The sequence below is a fragment of the Arachis hypogaea genome, chromosome 14 (assembly GCF_003086295.3).
Source record: "Arachis hypogaea cultivar Tifrunner chromosome 14, arahy.Tifrunner.gnm2.J5K5, whole genome shotgun sequence".
In the NCBI taxonomy this organism is placed as follows: domain Eukaryota; kingdom Viridiplantae; phylum Streptophyta; class Magnoliopsida; order Fabales; family Fabaceae; genus Arachis; species Arachis hypogaea.
This window is the reverse complement of record NC_092049.1, coordinates 139119602-139142191: the sequence shown is the minus strand read 5'-3', so window position 1 is coordinate 139142191 and position 22590 is coordinate 139119602. Positions and strand designations below refer to the sequence as shown.

The 22590-nt window shown below is 31.7% G+C and overlaps 3 protein-coding genes across 4 annotated transcripts; 2 read left to right on the top strand and 1 right to left on the bottom strand.

The window, feature by feature from the left end:
- Window positions 1-5924: 5924 nt before the first annotated feature.
- LOC112740697 (coumaroyl-CoA:anthocyanidin 3-O-glucoside-6''-O-coumaroyltransferase 1-like) lies at window positions 5925-7868 on the top strand. Its single transcript, XM_025789293.2, has 2 exons — window positions 5925-6470; window positions 6898-7868. Exons 1-2 carry the CDS (start codon window positions 5947-5949, stop codon window positions 7757-7759), a joined length of 1386 nt encoding a protein of 461 aa, XP_025645078.1. The 5' UTR covers window positions 5925-5946; the 3' UTR covers window positions 7760-7868.
- A 2540-nt stretch (window positions 7869-10408) lies between these two features.
- LOC112744616 (receptor-like protein kinase ANXUR2) lies at window positions 10409-12060 on the bottom strand. Of its 2 annotated transcripts, XM_072215217.1 has the most exons (3): window positions 11968-12060; window positions 10811-11819; window positions 10409-10671 (listed from the first exon to the last, which is right to left on the bottom strand). In XM_072215217.1, exons 2-3 carry the CDS (start codon window positions 11808-11810, stop codon window positions 10595-10597), a joined length of 1077 nt encoding a protein of 358 aa, XP_072071318.1. In that variant the 5' UTR covers window positions 11811-11819; window positions 11968-12060; the 3' UTR covers window positions 10409-10594. The 2 variants fall into 2 exon arrangements, with proteins under 2 accessions (XP_072071318.1, XP_025650076.1); XM_025794291.3 differs by lacking the exon at window positions 11968-12060 and having other exon boundaries at window positions 10811-11961.
- An 8317-nt stretch (window positions 12061-20377) lies between these two features.
- LOC112744615 (F-box protein CPR1) lies at window positions 20378-22298 on the top strand. Its single transcript, XM_025794289.2, has 2 exons — window positions 20378-21769; window positions 22023-22298. The coding sequence occupies exons 1-2, from the start codon at window positions 20485-20487 to the stop codon at window positions 22076-22078; spliced, it is 1341 nt and encodes a 446-aa protein (XP_025650074.1). The 5' UTR covers window positions 20378-20484; the 3' UTR covers window positions 22079-22298.
- Window positions 22299-22590: the final 292 nt, after the last annotated feature.

Below are 22590 nucleotides of genomic sequence, written 5' to 3'. Positions count from 1 at the left end.
GTTCAATTATTATTGAAAGAATTAATTTCTATTATTATGATTGATACTAATCATCACTACTCTAACTTAATTAAGTTAATTAAAATAAATTTTTAAACCATGATAAAATTCATTTTGCAAATTATAATTTCTAACCAATTTTTTGTAAATTAATATATAATTTATTTTATGTGACATGTTAATTTTTTATTGATTAATTTTTTATTTAGTTATTAATTACACTGTTACTTTAGATTGCTTAAATTTGATCAAAATTAATATTTAACTATGGTTTGTTACTTTACATTTGAATTCTTGTGTAATTTTTAAAAAATATTATCCCAATTTAAAATTTTCAATTTTTTTAATGTCATTTTTTGGAAAAAAAAAAAGAATAATAGAATAATAGAGAAGGAGCTATTAGCTATATTATTTATATTTTTAAATAGTAATAAACAGGAGTATTTAAATCCAGACCGATCCAAAAAAATTGCAAAATCTCATTGATGTAAATCGAAAATGGAAACAAATCACTCAATTTTAGGATTGGTTTTATTGCGATTTTGATTCGGTTTGCAGTTTTACTGTGCACAATCAAACCAAACTAAACCAAATCGCGTATTGTATATAATAATAATAATAATAATAATAATAATAATAATAATACCCCCTAGTACTTAGAAGTGTCACACACACACACCAGTCTCTACAAACACAAACCCTAACCTAAAAAAGAAACTCCTCTCTCGTATTCGTATTTCACTCGCTCTTACTCATTCTCTCTCACCATCACACGTCTTCTGCTGTCTCCTCTTCTTAATGATGTCGTTTGTCGCCTCCTCTTCTCAGTGACACTGTTGTCGTCTCCTCTTCTCGGTGACGCCGCTGCTATCTCCTCTTATCAGTATGTTTGTACTTATTTTTGTTTAATTTTGTATTGTTCTAGAGGAATTTGTTCTTATTTTTGTTAAACTTTATGTCGTTCTTGTTATTTTTGACAATTTGGTCTTGTTGATTAAAATTTGTTAAACTGTGTTAAATTAAGTATTTTGTTCTTGTTGATTGAATTTTGTTTTTTTATCTACATACATTAATTAACTTTACTATTTTAATATATTTAAATTGCTGATATTTATTTTATTATATTTTATTGTAGAATTTGAGCCGATTTCTCAACTAGGGACAAATCCAAAAATATTATCATGGAGGCTAATAACATATATAATATTAAAAAATTATGCAAAAAATTATATAATGTAAAATGTATTACAAAAATATACCGATAGAGAATATATTTTAAAGTACAAAAAATATGTATGTACTTTTTATTAACGAAGTGGTCGATTATTCGTATCATGAAATTCATCAATAATAGAATCTATGTCAAATTTTTCAACAATTTTCTTTTCAATATAATTAAAATACAATTAGTAAGAAATTCATCTTTCATTTTGTTTCTGAGTCATTCTTCATAATATTCATAGCTAAAAAAGATCCCTCAGTTGTAGTAGTTGAAATAGGAAAAATTAATACTAAATGAATCAAGAAGGATGCTCACAAGAAGAAAAAAATTCACTTTATGGGATTTAAATTTTTTTTATATAATTAAAAAATAATAGTAATAATATCTTTTTAGATTTTTTTAATATTGTTACTTACTTTTTGGATATTAAAAATCATTAATATTTAGGTTAGATTGGACTTTTATTTATATTAGACTAAATACTAAATAATTTTTTTAAAAAATTAAATCGTACTTAATAACTTATTACTATTAATCTTTTTCTTAAAAAAAGCTGGGTGAGCCGAGACTTCCACTTGCCCCCTGTATGTCCGTTCCTATCCTCAACTAATAGATGAAGAAGGTTCTAGTGATGAATCTAATTAGTGATCAGTGCTTCACCTCTCAGTTTGGAGTTTTTATGTTATATTTTTATTAAGACTTATTATGTTATTTAATTTTATGTTGTTGAGACTTGTTTTTATGCTGAAGAATTATTATTTTATCAAGATTTGTTGAAGTTATTGGATGGATTGCTGGACAGGTTGTTTTATAATGTTTATGGGATTTATGTTTTATTATTATGTTACAATCTTGGACATGTTATTTTATAATGTTTACCAAATTATTAGTACTTTAGTAGTGTGTATTTATACTATGTCATGCAGCATTAACTTTGTAAATTAATTATTATTTTTTATTTAAAAAATTACAAATCCAAACTGATCTAAAATCGTTTGTAATCGGATCAGATTAGGTCAAATTTTTAAAAAGAGTTTATTTAATTCAAACCACACTGCACATAAAATAAATGTTTAAATCGAATGACTTTTTTTCTTAAAATCGAACCAAATTGCACCACAATCATTCCTAGTAATGCACAAATGATAAATGTTTTTTGCATCAATTTTCTGTAATAATAAAAATTGTATTTATATATTAATACTATGGCTCCGTTTCATCACTGTGTTTTTTTTTTTCAACAATAATATAAAAAAAAATCTTTGAAAACTTGAATTGGACTAGTATTTTTTAAAAAATAACATAACAAAATTTTAAAAATAAGTTAGTTGCTGACTCTCTCATCATTGAAATACTAATTTTGGTAACTTTTAACAATTCAAATTAAAAGTGAAGTTAATAATCCAATCAAAGAATCAACTAATCATAACATATCATAAAAGATAAACTATATATTAATTTAAAGAAAATTAGTTAAAAGTCATTTATAAAAAAAAAGTATCTTCACATATTTCTTATAAGAAATTCGCCTAATAAGTCCTAGTTTTTGTCTCATTTAATGTTTAATCATTGTACCAAAGCAAAATATTTATTCTAGGTTTTAAAAATATAATAATTTGATTTTCAGTGTTTTAAAATGATAGTTCCAATTCTCGAAACTAAATTACAATAACTTTTCAAGTAGTGGGATAAATAAAGCAAAAATGATACATAAAAGACCTAGAATAATTTGGGCTTATATCAAAATAAAATTTAATTAAGGAAAAAAAGCTAATTTTTTTCTCAAATGTTTAACAAAACTACATTTAAACCAGATATATATTTCATCTATTTGATGTCCCTATTTAATCCATCAATTTGTTTAATTGTATATATAAAATCATTTTCAATAGAGTATTTTTAGAATATTAATTTTGATATTTTTAAGAAATAAATTAATTTAGAATTAAAATCTGCATTAAAAAATCAATATCACTTTAAAGCTAAGATATTACTTGCTAGAAAACCAATAAAATTTTATCACTCATATAATTATATTGATAAAATAATTAAAAATAATATAAAAATATAATTAAACTAAGACATTGACAAATTTTATTTTTAATTTTAAATTATTATTATGTAATTTTATAAATATTTATGTGTCATTTTATAGAAGTCAAAATAAAATTAAAATTAAATCTACCATTAGTATTGAAAATGCTCTAAAACTTCTCTCTGTGTAATAGAGACAACAACTCTCTCTATAATAAGTGAATCTCACTAGAGAGTTAATGAAATATCTGTACAATATGTACTACAGTAGGCTAATTATCTAGCCTAATAAAAATAAATAATAAAAATATGTCCATAGATTACTCTAAATTCAAAAATTCTTATTCAGTTATTTTATATCGAATTTCAAATTTAAAATCCTTTAATTTTAATTTTTTTTAAATTCAAAAAAATAACCATCCAAAATTCTAATTTACCAAAACATTTCATTTCAATATCTTCTTCTTTTTCAACCTGCGCCCATCCCACCTTTATCAATAATCATCTCACTCCACCTTCGCTGCTTGGCTTGCCACAACACGCCACTCACCCTTAATAAAAATAACCATCAACTTAAGAATAAAAATAATCATCTGCATACCTAATGAATTGAACATCCAACATATTTTAATTATATATAACTAAATTCAATTCAGTCAAAATAATCATTTACATAAAAATTAAAATAATCATCCACATACCTACTAAAATGACCATCCTAAATTGACCATTAAATATATTAAAATATCCCATTTACATTAAAAATAAATATCTCATTTACATGAAAAATAAACATTTACATGCATATATAAAACTTTGGCTACATACTGTCTCCCAACAAAGAATTTCTTCCGATTAGTTGCTTCAAAAAAAGTGTCACTGCAAGTAGGTTTATGTAAAGGACTTTCAAAGACACCAACATTTTGTTTCTTGGCATTTTTCTTCTCTGGCCTTCGCTTAAAGCACCACAGCACAAAAATACAAACGCCTAACAAAATAAATATCAAAAGACCAACAGCACCAGCAACCCAAATAATATTCTTAACCATAAATAACTTCTTAACATTTGCAAGCATTAATGCAGTTGGGGAAAAAAGACTATTTGCTACTTTTCAAGGTGATTTCCCAAGGGATGGAGCCATAACTATATGATGTATGATCATACGTATATTCTAATTTAAACATATAAGAACTATTTACTTTTCTTGCCTATTTAATTTTTTTTTGAAATTTAAAATATAATTTCAATAATAATAATAATACCATTAACTGTATTTCATATTCAATATACATTACTATTAATATTCCAGCGGATCTATTGCCATTATGTACAAAAACATGGGTGCTTACTTATTGGGTGTCAAGGTCTCCAAAGTATTCAAGTCTTATGCTTGTACATGCAATTTAAATTTAGTCATATAAATTCATATATCAATAAAAAATAGTTCAATAAATATCTAATTTCATCCGGCGTCAACGCAATATGCCATGATCAATTAATACAAACCAAGGGCTTCATACATATAAGCATACCATGAATATAAGATCATCCCAAATGTGGTTGAATCATGAATGTTTATGATACATCTCGGTAAGCATAAAACATAAAACTAAATACACTATTTGCATTGATTATGAACATCTAAATCGCTTGAAAATAACCATCCATTATCAATGCTTTCAACGTACGTTGCTCACTTTATTACATTACTCACCCTCGACGACGGAGTGATTGGTTATGTTTTCATGTGGATGTGATGAATTTTAATTACCTCCGGAAGATGGAATACAACACAATGGTTCAACCAAACTAACCTCCATTAAGGAACTTCCGCAGAGTGATGAACGTGAAAGATGAAACACACTCGAGAGCCCTTTCTCTTGCGACGTCGATATCGGGAAGAAGGCACACACCAGCTGCGATGGAGTCGCTGGACGTCGGGTTGAAGCGGTGCCGCCCATTCGGCGTACACAATATACGCGTCCTCCCTTGACATTGGGCATGAGCGGACGACGGCATGAGTCAGAATCATAGCAAAGTGATGTCTGACGGCGGCTGCTGATGGTGGTGGCGCTATACCGGTGAAATTTAAGGAGAAAGGGAGAAAGGAGGTCATACCGTATTGGGAGAGGGAGGTCGTTTATTTGTTTCCATAATTCATGGTAACACTAATTTGATTCAAATTTCAAAATACAAACTATTCAAAATTAACTAACTGCCTATAATTTAATTTTAATTTCAATTTAACCCCTATTGTACACATTGTATAAAACATATATTGGCTTTTCGTACTTTCTCTAAGTAAAAATATAAAATTCCGTTAGGAAACCAATGAAGTATTTGTATAATGTGTACAATTGACTATTTATTTGGCCTAATATGAGTTAAAAAATGAACATCCAAGATAAAAAATATTACTAATTTCTCAAACACAATACACCCATACTATCTAGAATAACCATCCGGATACCAGAGATAATAAACATCTGATATCCTACTGAATCGAACATCTCTCAACTACCATTATATACATCGTACAAATTCTCCATTTACTCCCTATACTTTCTCAAGAATATAATAACCATTCCCATCTTGGTTTGCTTTTCTACATAAATATATCCATTTCTCGAGGAATCAAAGTATTAAATTAACACAAACTCTCTTTATCCAAGTTTCATTTCATAATTCCATGGAGAAGAAGGTGAAGCATGATGACAGAGTGAAGGTGATAGAGCAGTGTCAAGTAGGTCCTCCACCAGGTTCTGTTCGTCCAACCTCTGTTCCCCTTACTTTCTTTGATGTTCCTTTTTTATGCTTGCCTGTAACATGCAAACGCATTTTCTTCTATGAATTCCCTTACTCCACAACACACTTCTTACAAGAAGTGATTCCAAATCTGAAACAATCACTTTCACACTCTCTCAAACACTTCTTTCCTTTCTCTTCCAACATAGTTTTCCCTCAAAAGCCACAAACCCCTCACATTCTCTACTCAGAAGGTGACACTCTCACTTTCATAGTTGCTGAGTCCACGACAGCAAATCTTGACAGCCTCGTATCTGACACACCGAGAGATGTCACGTGCTTGCACCCCTTTGTTCCTATGTTGCCTTCTCCACGTGCCCTAGAGGATGGCACCTTGTTGATACCTCCTATGGCTATTCAAGTCACTATCTTCCCCAACTCTGGCTTCACTATATGCATCAATTTCAGGTATGAATTTTCAAGTGCAGTTTGGATTAAACTACTTGAAAAAATTATGTCATAAAAACATAACTGATAACATGTTAGATAAAAACAGAACTCTTTGTATATTCAATACTATCTATTTGAATTGCATTAGATCATTTAAGATTTTTGTTAGATCTGAAATCAGATTCAATTTATGCAACTTTATTTAAAAAGAAATTCAATCTAATTCGGTTTTGTTTCTGACCGTGAAATACAATGTAATATAAATGGTGGAAACTCAGGTGCAGTCGACTTCACGTGAAGTTGATTGTTGAAAGCCGTTAGATGAAAATTTAGTCAAATCAGTCAAACCATCTAACTGCTCTCAGCTATCAACTTCACTTGAAGTCGACTGCACCTGAGTTTCCACCAATATAAATTATTGTGGTTTTGATTCCTATTGTTTCAGTCACGTGGTGGTGGATGGGAAGGGATTCCATCACTTCATGAAGTTTTGGGCATCAGTTTGTGGGTCTAAAGAGAACATTGTTACTTTGCCAATCCATGATAGAGATACGATTAAAGATCCAAATGGACTTAAGCATATATTCTTAGAAACAGTGTGGAATTCTACAAGAGAAAGGTTCATGAGTCTTGGCCACAATGTTCCTAGTGACAATGTTCGCCGCACGTTTGTGCTGAGGCGTGACCATGTTGATCATTTGAAGAAATACGTGTCTACTAAGTGCCAAAGCCATGGTCTAGGAACGTTACATTTGTCAACATTTGTTGTGACATGTTCTTTGATTTGGGTTTGTAAGGTAAAATCCCAAGATATTGTAAGTAATGATGATGAAGAATTATACATATGTCCTTGGTTAGATTGCCGTAACGTTGGTGAGTTGGAAATTCCCTCAACGTACTTTGGAAATTGTTTGGTTAATGGCATTGTTGCAATCAAGAGGAGCAAGCTAGTGGGGCAAAATGGTATTTTTGAAGCAGCTGTTGCTATTGGGAGCAAAGTTAGAGAATTGCAATCTGAACCTTATAAATGTGCCGAAACATTTATGTCAATTTTTAGTAAATGGTCGCATCGTATGTTGGGAATTGCAGGTTCGCCAAAGTTGGATGTGTACGAGACTGATTTTGGATGGGGAAAACCCAAATTGAGTGAAGTAGTTCAACTAGATCCTCAGTTGGTGTCCCTCTCTGATTGTAGGGACAAAGAAGATGGAATAATTGAAGTTGGTGTAGCACTTGGGAGGACTCAAATCCATAAATTCAACACCATTTTAGAAGAGCTTCTTGCAATCATTGTAGTTTGTGACTAATCAAGTGGCACAATCTTATTATTATTGGTGTTTTTAATCCCTTTTGGTGGTCATGATTTATTGTTATAAGTGGAACAATGTTATTGGAATTCTAGAATTTCAAGACATGTTTGGGACTTCGTATTTATTTATATTGCAATGTGCTCTCTGGAGCTTTATGATTTCTAAAGTTTCTATTGCAAAATTTAATAATGTTGTAGTACTTTTAATTGAAATTATTATATAGATGCAATTATAAATTCACAATGAGTAGATAAGCGATTGAAAATTAAGACCTGGGCAAACTTATTCTAAAATAAGTAATATTTGGGAGACAATATTTAAAATTATTTTATATAATATAGAGTTTTATTATACATTTAAATTTTTTGATAATTAAGTATAATAAAATTGGTTTAAGTCCAATAAAACTCATTTTCATTAGTAAGAATGTATTTACACGCGCTAATTTTTTAGTTACTAACGTGAATGTATATTCTTCCTCTTTTTTTGTCGTATTTTTTTTGTTCTTTTTTTTATGTGTTTTTTCATTATTGTCATTCTTTTATTATTGTTGTTGTTGCTGCGTTTGTTTTTTCTTTTTCTCTTTCTCTTCCTAGTGATTTTGTAGTATTATGTATTTTTTATTTAATTTTTTTTTTATTCTTGTTAAGAGGGTAAAACAAGAAGAATTATGAGAAGGTAAAACAAGAAAAAGAAGATGAATAAGAAAAGAAGATAAGAAAAAAAAGAAGATGATGATGATGAAGAAACAAAAGAGGAGTAATTTTGAGTTATGCAGAATTTATCAAAAAATAGCACCGAAATTTTTTAGTCGTGACACAGAAATTTTTTAATTTGACATCGAAATTTTTTAATCACAACATAACTTCTTGTTAGGAGAGTGAAACAAGAATGATGAGAATGAGAAACAAGAAGAAGAAAAAAAAAAGAAAGATGATGAAAAAGAAGAAAAGGAGGAGGAGGAGGAAGGAAAGTTTTGAATTATGCATAATCTATAAGAAAAATAATATCGAATTTTTAACCGTTACATAGAAAATTTTTTTATTTTGACACCGAAATTTTGCTTAAAAAACATAGAAATCTCCTCTTTATTACTGTATTTTTTTTGCTTCTTATTATTCTTATTTCTTTTTTTATTTTTTGTTGCTCTTACTTCTTTTTTTAGGAACATTGCTTCTCATATTAGACTTAAATGAACATGTCTGTACTGTATTATAATCTTATTTAATTGAATTAATGTAAGTTTACAATCATTGAATTAGATTCTTGCAAGAAACAAAAATAACACCGAAATTTGTTTAAATTGATATTGGAATTTAAATATAATGATACAAAATATAGAAAATAAATTACATACTAAAAAATCACGTTGACTCTATAAAATAAAATAAGATAACATTAAAATTACTTAAAATTGATACTAAAAATTTAGTAACATGACACACAAAATATTGAATCTTTATAAAAAATATTACATATTTAATGAATTAAATATTTATCTCATATATAAAACAATACATAAAAATATAAAAAATAACATCGAAATGTCTTTAGTCTAACACCGAAATTTTTAACTAAATGATGTGACACTAGTAAGAACTTATTTAATGAAAACTTAAGTTGTAGATTCACAAATTTTAATAGAAAAGAAAATAAGTGAAAAACCTGTAGATAACACAACGAAATTAACTCGAAAGAGAATGAACAATGACATTTACTTATAAAAAGAAAGACGACTGATATATGAAACAACACATGAATTTTTAAAGAATAATACCACAATGTCTTCATTATAATGTGATCAAATTTAAGAATTTATTTCACTAAAACTTGAGTTGTAGATTTACAAATTTTGTTAGAAAAGAGAATAAATAGATAACGCAACAAAATTAATTAGAATAAATACAAAAATTCAAAAAAGAATAAATAATGTTATTTATGTAAGGAGGAGATAATCATGATGATAATGATGAGAATGATGACGATGATGATGACGATGATGACGACGACGACGATAATGGGGAGGAGGAAAAGGAAGGAAGAGAAGAATTTCAGCTGAGAAAAGGAGGAGGAGGAGAAGCTGATGGCCGTGATGGTGGTGACGACGACAAAAAAAAAAACGATGAGAAAAAGGGAGGAGAAGAAGAATTCGCATAGCAATAGGGGTGTAAAAAGAAGAAGATGACGATAACGTAAAATACGCGTGTGAAACACATTATAACAATTTGGTTAGATTTAGTTAAATATTTTGCTTAGTTGTAAAGTTTTATTGTATAGCATAAACATAACATTTATATATATATATATATATATATATATATATATATATAACATCCGTAATTACATATTTATTACACCTAAAATTGCACAATTATTTTACAGCCTGAAAAAGAAAGAAAAAACATGAAAAGATTTAAGAATAATATTACACATCCAAGTCTTTTTGTTAATTAAGATCAACCAAATTAGTCTAACCTAACAAAAATAAGTTATAACTTGTAATATTCTAAGTCTTATTATTTAATTTAGTTGGACACAATTCATTAAAAGATTTGAATATGTAACATTATTCTAAATTTAAAGTCTTTTAAAAGGAAAAATACAGAAATAAAATTAAAAAAAAAATCCATCAAATTTAGGTGAAGGTTGTCGAAAATTCATGCATTCTGCTTAGCACTTGTGCTAGAACCATATTTCAAAATCTGATATATAATACACCGTTCTCGTTAAGACTTTTATTTAAAGACATCATCAACAACAACATCAATTAAAAGAAGGAAACAGAAGCAGGATTAGTAAAAGAAACACATGAAATTCAGCTGATACTTGCTCTTAGTCACTACTTACTTCCGAGAAAGAGCCTTCCTCCATTGAGGCATCAAAGGTCAGATCACCATTACTTATACAACCTGAAAATATGGTAAAAACTCAGGTACAGTCAACTTTACATGAAGTTGATAGTTGAGAGCCGTTAAATAATTTGACTAATTTGACTAAATTCTTATCTAACGGCTCTCCGCATAAATGTGACTCTACCTGAATTTCTACCTGAAAATATATCGGACAAACAACTAGTGGATAATAAAGTATAGGGAGCAGCATTGGTGTTTGTAATATCAGCTTGTTCCTGCAATGAGAGAGCATTCTCAAGCAATATTTCAACTTCGCCCATTGTAGGTCGCTCATCTGGTTCGTGCTGCAAGCATCTCTGTATGACACTAGTGAATACCTGCCAACATTCTGGTGCAATCTTTCCTTTCAGAATTGGATCCATTGTCTCCTCATGAGTTTGCCCTTCATTATGGCCTACCACGTCTAGTAGAACCATGCCAAAGGAGAAAACATCACATTTATCAGTAACAATACCATTCCAGACATACTCCGGAGCCATCCATTTACATGTACCTACAATCATATCTACTTTGATTTCCTTTGGCTTCAATGTAGAGAGCGCTCCCTGCACTGATATCCCAAAATTTGCAAGTTTGGGCATCATATTCTTATCCAAAAGAATATTATTTGGATTTATACCACGATGAATGATAGCACGCTTGGCTCCTGAGTGAAGGTAGTGTAGAGCCCGGGCTACTCCGATGCAGATCTCTAGTCTTTTCTTCCATGAAAGTGGTTGGTTATTCCTAATCCCATCTCCCAAGTAATCACCAAGTGATCCATTGGCCATGTACTCATACACAACTATCTTTTCCTTTTCTTGGTCGCAGAAGCCTATTAGAGAGATTATATTAGGGTGACGAAGCTGACATAGCACCTCAATTTCCTTCTTGAATTCAAGTGAACCTTGGATGGAGTAATGAGGCACCATCACCTTCAATGTAATGGTATGCTCAGTTGCAGCATCATTATGTTTGAGACAACCTTTGTATACCTTATCACCAAAGAGTGACCACCCAATTACTAGTTTATCGTCAAAGTTGTTGGTTGATTTTCTAAGATCTTCAAAGGAAAATCGATGGCATAGCTCTTCTATTACTGTCGGATAGTTTTTCTCCTCCTTTGAATCACCAAAGCATAAACATTTGAGGACCATTATTCCAATCTGAGACAGTAGATAGATAGATGAGATTAATGATTATTCTAATCTGATCTATTGAGCAATTTCCGCTTTGTGAAATCAGTGACAGAAACAATGGGGGAAATATACAGATACTTATCAAATAATCACTAGTTTGGTTCTCTGTACCCACCTACTCTGCTGCTTCGATTCATATGTTTTCATTATAATTGCATCTCTTTTTCTTCGCTTAACGCGTTCCACAAAGTCAACAAATGGAAATGGAAACGGAATTTGCCTGGAACGTATGCTTTCTTATATTTACATTTTAAGGTCTTTTCTGTTGCTAGGGGTGCACAGACCCGGCCCGGCCCGAAGGTCCGGCCCGGTCCCGAACACTTTAGGGGCTAATTTGGTGTGATTTCATCGGGTTTAGGGCCGGGTAAGGGTCTCAAAAATAGACTCGGTCATTATTTCGGGTCGGGTCCGGGCTATAGCTCGGGTCACCCGAAGTCGGCCCGGTCATCATACACAATTAATATTTTGTGTTATTAGTGATGGATCATGACTATTCTTATGTGGAATTTAAGTATTGTAAACCTTAATATTTTGTGTTATTAGTCATTATAAGACTATAAGTTAATGTTTTATGTTTAGAATGCATAAGACTTTAGACTAATACATAATATTGTGTTATTTGTATTGATTTAAATATTTGGTATTATTAGACAATATTAGTATTGATTGTGGTTTTGCTTTAATATTGATTGTGGTTATGCTTTAATTTTAAAGAATGGTTGGTTCTTGTTATATTTTTCTAAGTAAATTTTATCATGTTAAATAATGGTTGGAGTCTTGGAAATTTGGATATTTCTACATGCTAACTTACAAGAAGGTATCAACATAATGTAATGTTAACGGCCCGGTTTTCACCCGATATAATTGTGGCCCGAAAGTGTATTAGTTTCATCGGGTCTAGGGTCGGGTTCGGGTTTAATAAATAAACCCGATGTATATTTCAGGTCGGGTCTGGGTCACATCAAACCCAGCTTCACCCGACCCATGTGCACGCCTATCTGTTGCTATCAAATCCTCATGGTTAAAGAATTAAAGTCAAAATGACCATACCATATGGTAACATAAACAGCTTAACCTAATAGGCTGTCAATGCACAAGATAAGAGAAAATTAGTGGGACAAAATGGTACTTTTGTAGTAGCTGTTGCTTTTGGAAACGAAATTAGATGCTTGCAATCTGAAGGCTATGTAGGAGCTGAAACACTGTATTCATGTCAAATTTTACTTGATTAGATTGCAATGAAATTAGCATTGGTTCTGCAGCCGGGATAACCAGATAACGATACCTATAACAATGAGCCCACCATTTTTGTAATGATAAATTGATAATTTTGTTGTATGTATTTGAGAAGGGAATGGATTCATTCCCATTCTCTCCATTTTTTTTTAATTATTTTGTAATATATAATCTCTAATCAATAATTATATATTTTTTAAGTAAGACAAAAAAATATTAAATAATAAAAAATTACCATGGACAAAATAATTAAAAAAAATTGAGAGAATATATTTTTATTTAAAAAAAACTTATTATTATTAAAAAAATTTTAATGACTTAATAAAAGAGATTGAACCAAATAAGTATTTTTGATAGTTATAAAAATACTTCTTTTTTTAATCTTAATTTCTCTCCACATTTACTTTCGTTTAGGATAAAAGTAAAAACACTTTCCAAGATTAAATTCCACTAGTAGCACGTCTTTTATGTATATTTTTTTCTCCCATTATATTTAATTTTAGAGTTTTATTTTCTATTTTTTTTATGGTTAATTATGAGCTTATTTTAATGGACAAAGTAAAGAACTAAATGTTTAACTATCCTTAAATTAAAATAATAAAATTCATATACAATAAAAATTACAAATTTAATAATAAAAAATTTTCATTTTATTACTTTACTGTTGTGACTAGGAAAGGATAAGAATGGATGTCCATTTAATGGGCAACCCATTTTCTACGTTGAAGAGAACAAGTTCTTAGGATGAAAGAAATAAATGTAGTTTGAAAAGTAAACTTCTCTTTGCCTATAAAAGCATGATCTGAGGCAAGAGAATATACACAACAATAATAAAATCAAACACTCTCTCTCTTTATGTTACAATCAAATACTCTTCTCTTTATATTTCTACTACAGTTCTTTCTCTTCTTTTATTTTATAAGTATTTTAAATTCTATTTTCTATTACTCTTTACATATAATATTAATAGCAATATTAATCATCTTTATTATATTGAGATTGTAACAATAAACAAATGCGATTCTCTCTTTCTTTATTTTTAATATTTCTTTCTATCTTTGTATATATATACACAATACAACATATAATATTATTATATATATATAAATTATTATTGAGCTAATTATTTTAATACTAGAGTCTTCTATTTATACATCTTTATTTTATATATCTCTTTTATTTTACAACACGTTATCAGCACGAGACTCTGATCAAATTTTTAGGAAGACCCAGGTAACAAATTTTCATTATGTCGAAGCTCTCTCATCTTGAATTCAATGCTCTTGATATATCTGGAAACAATTATTTATCATGGATATTAGATGCTGAAATCCATCTTGATTCAATGGATCTTGGAGATACCATTAACGCTGAAAATAATGCATCCCAGAAGGATAAAGCTAAAGCCATGATTTTTCTCCGTCGTCATCTTGACGAAGGGTTGAAAAATGAATATCTTACATTAAAAGATCCTGCAGATCTTTGGAAAGACCTTGAAGAAAGGTATAATCATCAGAAAACGGTGATACTTCCTCAGGCCCGATATGAATGGACGCATTTGCGTTTACAAGATTTTAAATCTATAAATGAATATAATTCTGCAATGTTTCGGATCACCTCACGAATGAAATTGTGTGGGGAAAAAATAACTGATCATGATATATTGGAGAAAACTTTCTCAACCTTCCATGCCTCGAATGTGCTCCTGCAGCAGCAGTATCGAGAGAAAGGGTTTAAAAAATATTCTGAGTTAATTTCTTGCCTTCTTGTTGCTGAACGCAACAATGAGTTGTTATTGAAAAATCATGAAGCGCGTCCAGCTGGCGCTGCCCCATTTCCTGAAGTAAATGTGGCAAATTACCCCAGAAGAGGTAAATGGCAAGGTTTTAATAATAAGAAAAATTATGGAAGGAAAAAGAATTATGTTCAAAAGAGAGGATCTCACCAGAAGTGGGACAAAGAAAGGAATATCGGGCAGAATAAATCAACCGAGGAGAAGTGTTTCCGTTGTGGTGGAAAGGGCCATTGGTCACGTACCTGTCGTACCCCAAGGCACCTAGTCGATCTTTACCAGGCATCTTTGAAAAAGAACGACAAAGGAAAGGAAACAAATTTTGTTTCAAATGATGCTGAGAACTCCACCACTCATTATGATGTATCTGATTTCTTTGAGGACCCTGAAGGAAATATTGGTCATTTGATCAATGATGGAATAGTTTAACATGTGGGATTGTGAAGTATATATGTAAATAAATAATGTGAAAAAAAACTTATTGTTAAGTTTTATTTTCTATGTATTTAAGTTTCAAATGTGATGTACATAAATAATGAAATATTAATAAATTTTGAAATTATTAAATGTGTCAAATTTTTAAAATAAAATTTTGGTATATGACATTATTTTATGTACAGTGTTTCTTAGAAAATAATTCTGATCAAGTATTCAATTTAACTGTGCATACTACTCATTTTATTATTATTTGTTTTTGAAGAGAATGGCAAGGATACGTAATGAAGATGTATGCCTTGCGGATAGTGCAAGTTCTCACACTATTCTCAAAAGTGATATATATTTTACCCATCTTGTACCAAAAGAGGAATATGTTAACACTATTATTGGCTTAGGCAATGTGATAGAAGGCTCCGGAAGAGCTATAATTTTGTTTCCTGGAGGAACAAAATTTATAATAAATAATGCACTATTATCTACCAAGTCTCTGAGAAACTTGTTGAGTTTCAAAGATATTCGCCGAAATGGATATCATGTTGAGACGATGAATGAGGGAAATCATGAGTATTTATGTATAACAACTCATGATTCAAATAAGAAAGTTATATTAGAAAAATTACCCTCACTTTCATCTGGGTTGTATTATACCAAGATTAGTGCAATTGAATCACATGCCACTGTAAACCAGAAGTTTACTAGCTCAAATGAGTTCATAACTTGGCATGACCGATTGGGTCATCCGGGAACAACCATGATGAGGAGAATCATTGAAAACTCTCATGGACATTCACTAAAGAACCAGAAGATTCTTAAAACTAGTGAATTTTGTTGTGCTGCATGTTCTCAAGGGAAGTTAATTTTAAGGCCATCACCAGTAAAGATTGGATTTGAGTCTCTTGAATTCCTAGAAAGGATTCAAGGTGATATATGTGGACCTATTCATCCACCATGTGGATCTTTTAGATATTTTATGGTCCTAATAGACGCATCTTCGAGATGGTCACATGTGTGCTTATTATCTTCTCGCAACCTGGCGTTTGCGAGATTACTGGCTCAAATTATTCGATTAAAAGCACAATTTTCAGAAAACCCAATTAAAGTAATTCGTCTTGATAATGCTGGTGAATTTACTTCCCAAGCTTTTGATGCTTATTGTATGGTTAATGGAATAAGTGTTGAACATCCAGTAGCTTATGTTCACACACAAAATGGGTTAGCAGAATCACTTATTAAGCGCCTCCAATTAATTGCTAGACCCTTGCTTATGAGAACAAATCTCCCAACCTCGGTTTGGGGGCATGCTATTTTACATGCCGCAGCACTTATTCGTTTGAGGCCAACGAGTTATCATCAATTCTCTCCTATACAATTAGCTTTTGGCCAGCAGCCAAATATTTCCCATTTAAGAATATTTGGGTGTGCAATATATATTCCCATTGCACCACCTAATCGCACCAAAATGGAACCCCAAAGAAAATTGGGGATATATGTTGGATATGATTCTCCCTCTATAGTGAGGTATCTTGAGATACAAACTGGTGATGTGTTTAAAGCCCGGTTTGCGGATTGTCATTTTGATGAATCAAAATTTCCAACATTAGGGGGAGAGGATAAGCTTCCTGAAAAGGAACTTAATTGGAATGCATAATCGTTGATGCATTTAGATCATCGATCAGCGCAATGTGAACTAGAAGTTCAAAAGATTATACATTTGCAAAGAATAGCAAATGAATTGCCTGATGCATTTTCCGATACAAAGAGGATAACCAAATCTTATATACCAGCGGAAAATGCCCCAATTCGAATTGATGTCCCAGTAGGACAAGTAGCTACTGAAGCGAATTCACGCAAGAAGCGTGGCAGGGCGGAAAATGTCCCAATTCGAATTGATGTCCCAGTAGGACAAATAGCCACTGAAGCAAATACACGCCAGAAGCGTGGCAGACCTGTCGGTTCCAAAGACAAAAATCCTCAAAAGAGAAAAGAGGTAAATATGATTCCTGTTGAAAAAGACATAGTAAAGACACCTGCAGTTGTCCAAAATTCTGATATAACGCCAGAAGACGTTCAGGTACCTGAAAATTATGAAAATGACGAGATCTCGATTAATTATGTCTTTACAGGAGAGAAATGAGACCGAAATAAGACAATTGTCAATGAAATATTTGCATATAATGTGGCATTAGATATCATGCATGAAAGTAAGGATCTTGAGCCAAGATCAGTCGAAGAATGTCGACAAAGAAATGATTGGCCAAAATGGGAAGCAGCCATGAAGGCTGAATTAGACTCACTTGCAAAACGTGAAGTCTTTGGACCTGTAGTCCGTACACCTGCAGATGTAAAACCTGTTGGATACAAATGGGTATTTGTGAGAAAACGAAATGAGAAAAATGAAGTTGTGCGCTATAAAGCCCGACTTGTGGCACAAGGTTTTTCACAAAGACCCGGTATAGATTATGAAGAAACGTATTCCCCAGTAGTGGATGCGATAACATTGCGTTATTTGGTCAGTTTATCTGCATATCATAAACTGCATATGCATTTAATGGATGTGGTAACAGCCTATTTATACGGCTCATTAGATCGGGATATCTATATGAAAGTCCCCGAAGGACTAAAGATATCTAAACCATCCAATGAATATTCGCAAGGGTTATACTCAGTCAAATTGCAAAGATCTTTATATGGTCTAAAGCAATCTGGACGAATGTGGTATAATCGTCTTACTGAGTATCTGGCCAAAAACGGTTTCAAGAATGATGATATATGCCCGTGTGTTTTCATAAAGAAAACTGCTTCTGGATTCATTATAATTGCTGTGTACGTTGATGATTTAAATATCATTGGGACTCCTGAAGAGATTCCAACAATTATAAAAACTCTAAAGGAAGAGTTTGAGATGAAAGATCTTGGAAGAACTAAATTTTGTCTCGGCCTGCAGATCGAGCATATAAAAAGTGGGATCTTTATTCATCAAACAACATACACAGAAAAGATCTTGAAAAGATTTTACATGGATAAGTCACATCCATTAAGTACCCCAATGATTGTAAGATCTTTAGATGTGAAAAAGGATCAATTCCGTCCTAAAGAAGAAAATGAAGATATCCTTGGTCCTGAAGTACCATATCTTAGTGCCATTGGAGCGCTAATGTATCTTGCTAATAATACGCGACCTGACATATCATTTGCTGTGAATTTACTAGCAAGATATAGTTCCTCTCCAACCAGAAGACATTGGAGTGGAATCAAACAAATCTTTCGATATCTTCATGGGACGGTTGATATGGGTTTGTTTTATCCCTATGGATCCAAGTCACAATTAGTTGGCTATGCGGATGCTGGATACTTGTCTGATCCACATAAAGGGAGATCTCAAACAGGATACCCGTTCACATATGGTGGTACAGCTATATCATGGAGGTCCACGAAACAGACGATTGCAGCAACCTCCTCTAATCATGCTGAAATACTGGCGATTCATGAAGCTAGTCGTGAGTGTTTTGGCTGAGGAGTCTGATTCAATATATTCTGTCATCATGTGGACTGATTGATCATAAGATAGCTCCAACTGTCCTGTTTGAAGATAATACAGCATGCATTGCTCAACTTAAGGGTGGATACATCAAAGGTTATAGAACAAAGCATATTTCTCCCAAATTCTTCTTCACTCATGACCTTCAAAATCAAGGGACAATTGATGTCCAACAGATCCGTTCAAGTGACAATCTGGCAGATTTATTTACAAAGTCACTCCCAAAATCCTCATTTGAAAGATTGGTACATAAGATTGGGATGCGCCGATTTCGAGACATTAAATGATGTCAGCAAGAGGGGGAGACTGTACTCTTTTTCCCTTGGTCAAGTTTTTTTTCCATTGGGTTTTTCTTGACAAGGTTTTTAATGAGGCAGTTCTCATCACAAAGGATTTTGTACTTTTTTTTCCTTCACTAAAGTTTTTTTTTCCATTGGGTTTTTCTTTAGTAAGGTTTTAACGAGGCATAATCCTAAATGGACATCCAAGGGGGAGTGTTGTGACTAGGAAAGGATAAGAATGGATGTCCATTTAATGGGCAACCCATTTTCTACGTTGAAGAGAACAAGTTCTTAGAATGAAAGAAATAAATGTAGTTTGAAAAGTAAACTTCTCTTTGCCTATAAAAGCATGATCTGAGGCAAGAGAATATACACAACAATAATAAAATCAAACACTCTCTCTCTTTATGTTATAATCAAATACTCTTCTCTTTATATTTCTACTACAGTTCTTTCTCTTCTTTTATTTTATAAGTATTTTAAATTCTATTTTCTATTACTCTTTACATATAATATTAATAGCAATATTAATCATCTTTATTATATTGAGATTGTAACAATAAACAAATGCGATTCTCTCTTTCTTTATTTTTAATACTTCTTTCTATCTTTGTATATATATACACAATACAACATATAATATTATTATATATATATAAATTATTATTGAACTAATTATTTTAATACTAGAGTCTTCTATTTATACATCTTTATTTTATATATCTCTTTTATTTTACAACATTTACCAATTTTTTCATTTTACATTCTCTCAAGATTTTTTCGCTTAGCATCAAACCAAAAGTACTTTTAAGGCTCATTTTTATTTAGTAGCATATTTTTCAAGTACATTTTTTTTTCCGTTTACATTAATTTTAGAGCATTATTTTTTTTATTGTTTATAGTCAATTATGAGTTTTACTTTAATTCTAACTTTTTTTCTTTTCCTATTCCCATCACAATTGTAATAATTTTTTTTTAGTTATATGTAATTGTAATAAGAATGTCTTATCTTTGTATAATTATGAATATAGTTTAGAAGCTTTTTAAGAATAAAAAACCATACAAGTTTTATTTTTTAATATGTCTTTTATGTTACTTAATTAAAAAAATATTTTTTTATCCAAATAAAATTAAAAATACTTTTAATCTTTTTAAAAAAATAAATATGATCTAAATGTTAAATAACTTTTTAAAAAATAAAAAAACAATTTTTTTTTCAAAATCCAATTCAGAACTGACTCTTCCCTTTCCTTGGTCCTCTGTTTTTAACCCAACTTAAAATCTCGGGGCTGAGTGAATTGGTATACGAATTGCGAAAAGCTCAGCATTTCATTTCAATTTCCAAGCATGGATAAGAAGAAGAAGCAGAAGCACACAACAGAGAACAAACCAACACAGCAATCGACCATGGAGAAGAAGAAGAAGAAGCAAGAGCAGAATGAGAATCACAAGAGCAAGAGCATTCACGATATTCTCCCTCTTGAGCTGATTCACAGAATCTTACTTAGGGTTCCGCTCAAACAACTCGGTCGCCTCAAGTGCGTTTCGAAGATATGGAACACTCTCATTTCCGATCCCGACTTTGCGAAATCGCATGTTCACCGCTCTGCCGCATCCACCCATGTATGCCTCTTCATAGATGACTACTCCAAGGCTTTCTCCGTTGACATTGACGCAGTATTTCACCGCCACAAGAGTGCTACTGCAGTAAAAGAGGTATCTCTCCCTTTCAAGATGAAAACACATTATAATTTTGAAGTTATGTGCTCCTGCAGAGGGCTTGTTCTGTTACACCGAGCCCCGCATTTTTTTGTCGTATGGAATCCAGTGACTGGATCCAGCAAAAGAGTATCCCACTCTCACATTGTTTCTCATTGTTATCCCAAGTGGTTTATGTTTCCCTATGGAGCGATTTTGTATGGATTTGGTTACGATGCCTCACAGGATGACTACTTAGTTGTTGTAGCTTCTCAGGATAAGAATGGCCATGAGCACTTTGATTGCCTGTCTTTGAGAACCAATTCATGGATTAATCTTGATTTTGCACTCTCCAAACCCTTGGGTAGGAACAACTGGGAATCTAGTGGGTTCTTCTTGAATGGCGCTATTCATTGGTCGTCCCGCACTCTTAGAGTTAGAGATTATAGTATTCTTATATTTGATTTGAAGGAAAGGAGTTTCTCAACCATATCTATGCCTGAACAAGTGATGGGTTATCTCAATCCCACTCATCTCGGCCTACTAGGAGGCTGCCTGGCCTTGTATTCTTATGATCGCGATAAAACTAACATATGGGTGATGAAAGAATACAAAGTGCATTCATCTTGGACTTTCTATCAGATTTCTGGTGGTGGTGAACAGTCTGCGCCTCTGTGCTTATCCAATGGTAGTGACATTGTTGCACTAGATTCTAGTCTGAAATTTATAGATAGCTACTTAAGGTTTGCCAAATCTAATGTCAGAGGAGAGCTCCTCCAACTCAAATGTTTTGATTGTCGTCATCTGGGACATTTTAAAGGTCGGTCTAGTTGGTGGTGTAAGGACATCAAAAGCTACATTGTATACACACAGAGTCTCGTGCCAGTCCCTAATGAGATTAAGGATAAGGATAAGGATAAGAAGAAGAAAAATGGTATGTAACTATTCTCCTAAGGATTGCACTATGTTATTCCTCATAGTTTTCATTGCTTTGTGATTAATTAAAAATACCTAGCAAGATGCATTATGCATCAAGTTGCAATCAGATTCGGGGTTTGGCTGTTTGAATTTATCAATGCTTATGGAATAATTGATCACTGTCTTGCTTCCTGAAGCTTACTCTTGTGATGAGGGGTTTTAAGTTATTTCCTTTTTCATGTCTAATGCGGTGCTTATCTTTTCTATAGGCCATCCGAATCACAAGGACAATGTCAAACAAGGAAAGAGAACTAGGAGCGAATGACTCAACAACAGAGACACTTAATTATGTTGTAAATAAAGTGTAGTATTGGCAAGTTTAGCTGGAAGAAGCTTCGAGAGAATTTTGTTTTATTTTGCTTTTGCATTAAAGTTTGATTTCCCTTCCAACTATGAATGCCAAAAAGTGGAACATTTGAAAGTGCAGATAGAGTTTCCTCTAGTTAAATCAAATCTCTTATATTATCTGCTTTATCTTTATTCAATATTGCCTTGGTTGAGTTATAATGTCTGCACAGAATATCACACATCAATATTAGATTTAACATGTAAACTAATTGTTAGTTTGTCAATTCGGTTGGGACTTTTGTAGCAAGTATTTCAGTATTTTGTTTGTTGGAACTACAGTTGGGATGTTTGTGTTTGCCCCTTGAATTCTTCGATGTTCATAGAGCATGTGCTCGTAGGTCTTTCTTTCATGGGCCATGGTAGGTTAATTGAACCTAATTAAACTTTACATGTTGATATAATCACTATAGTGGTGTAAATTTTACATTT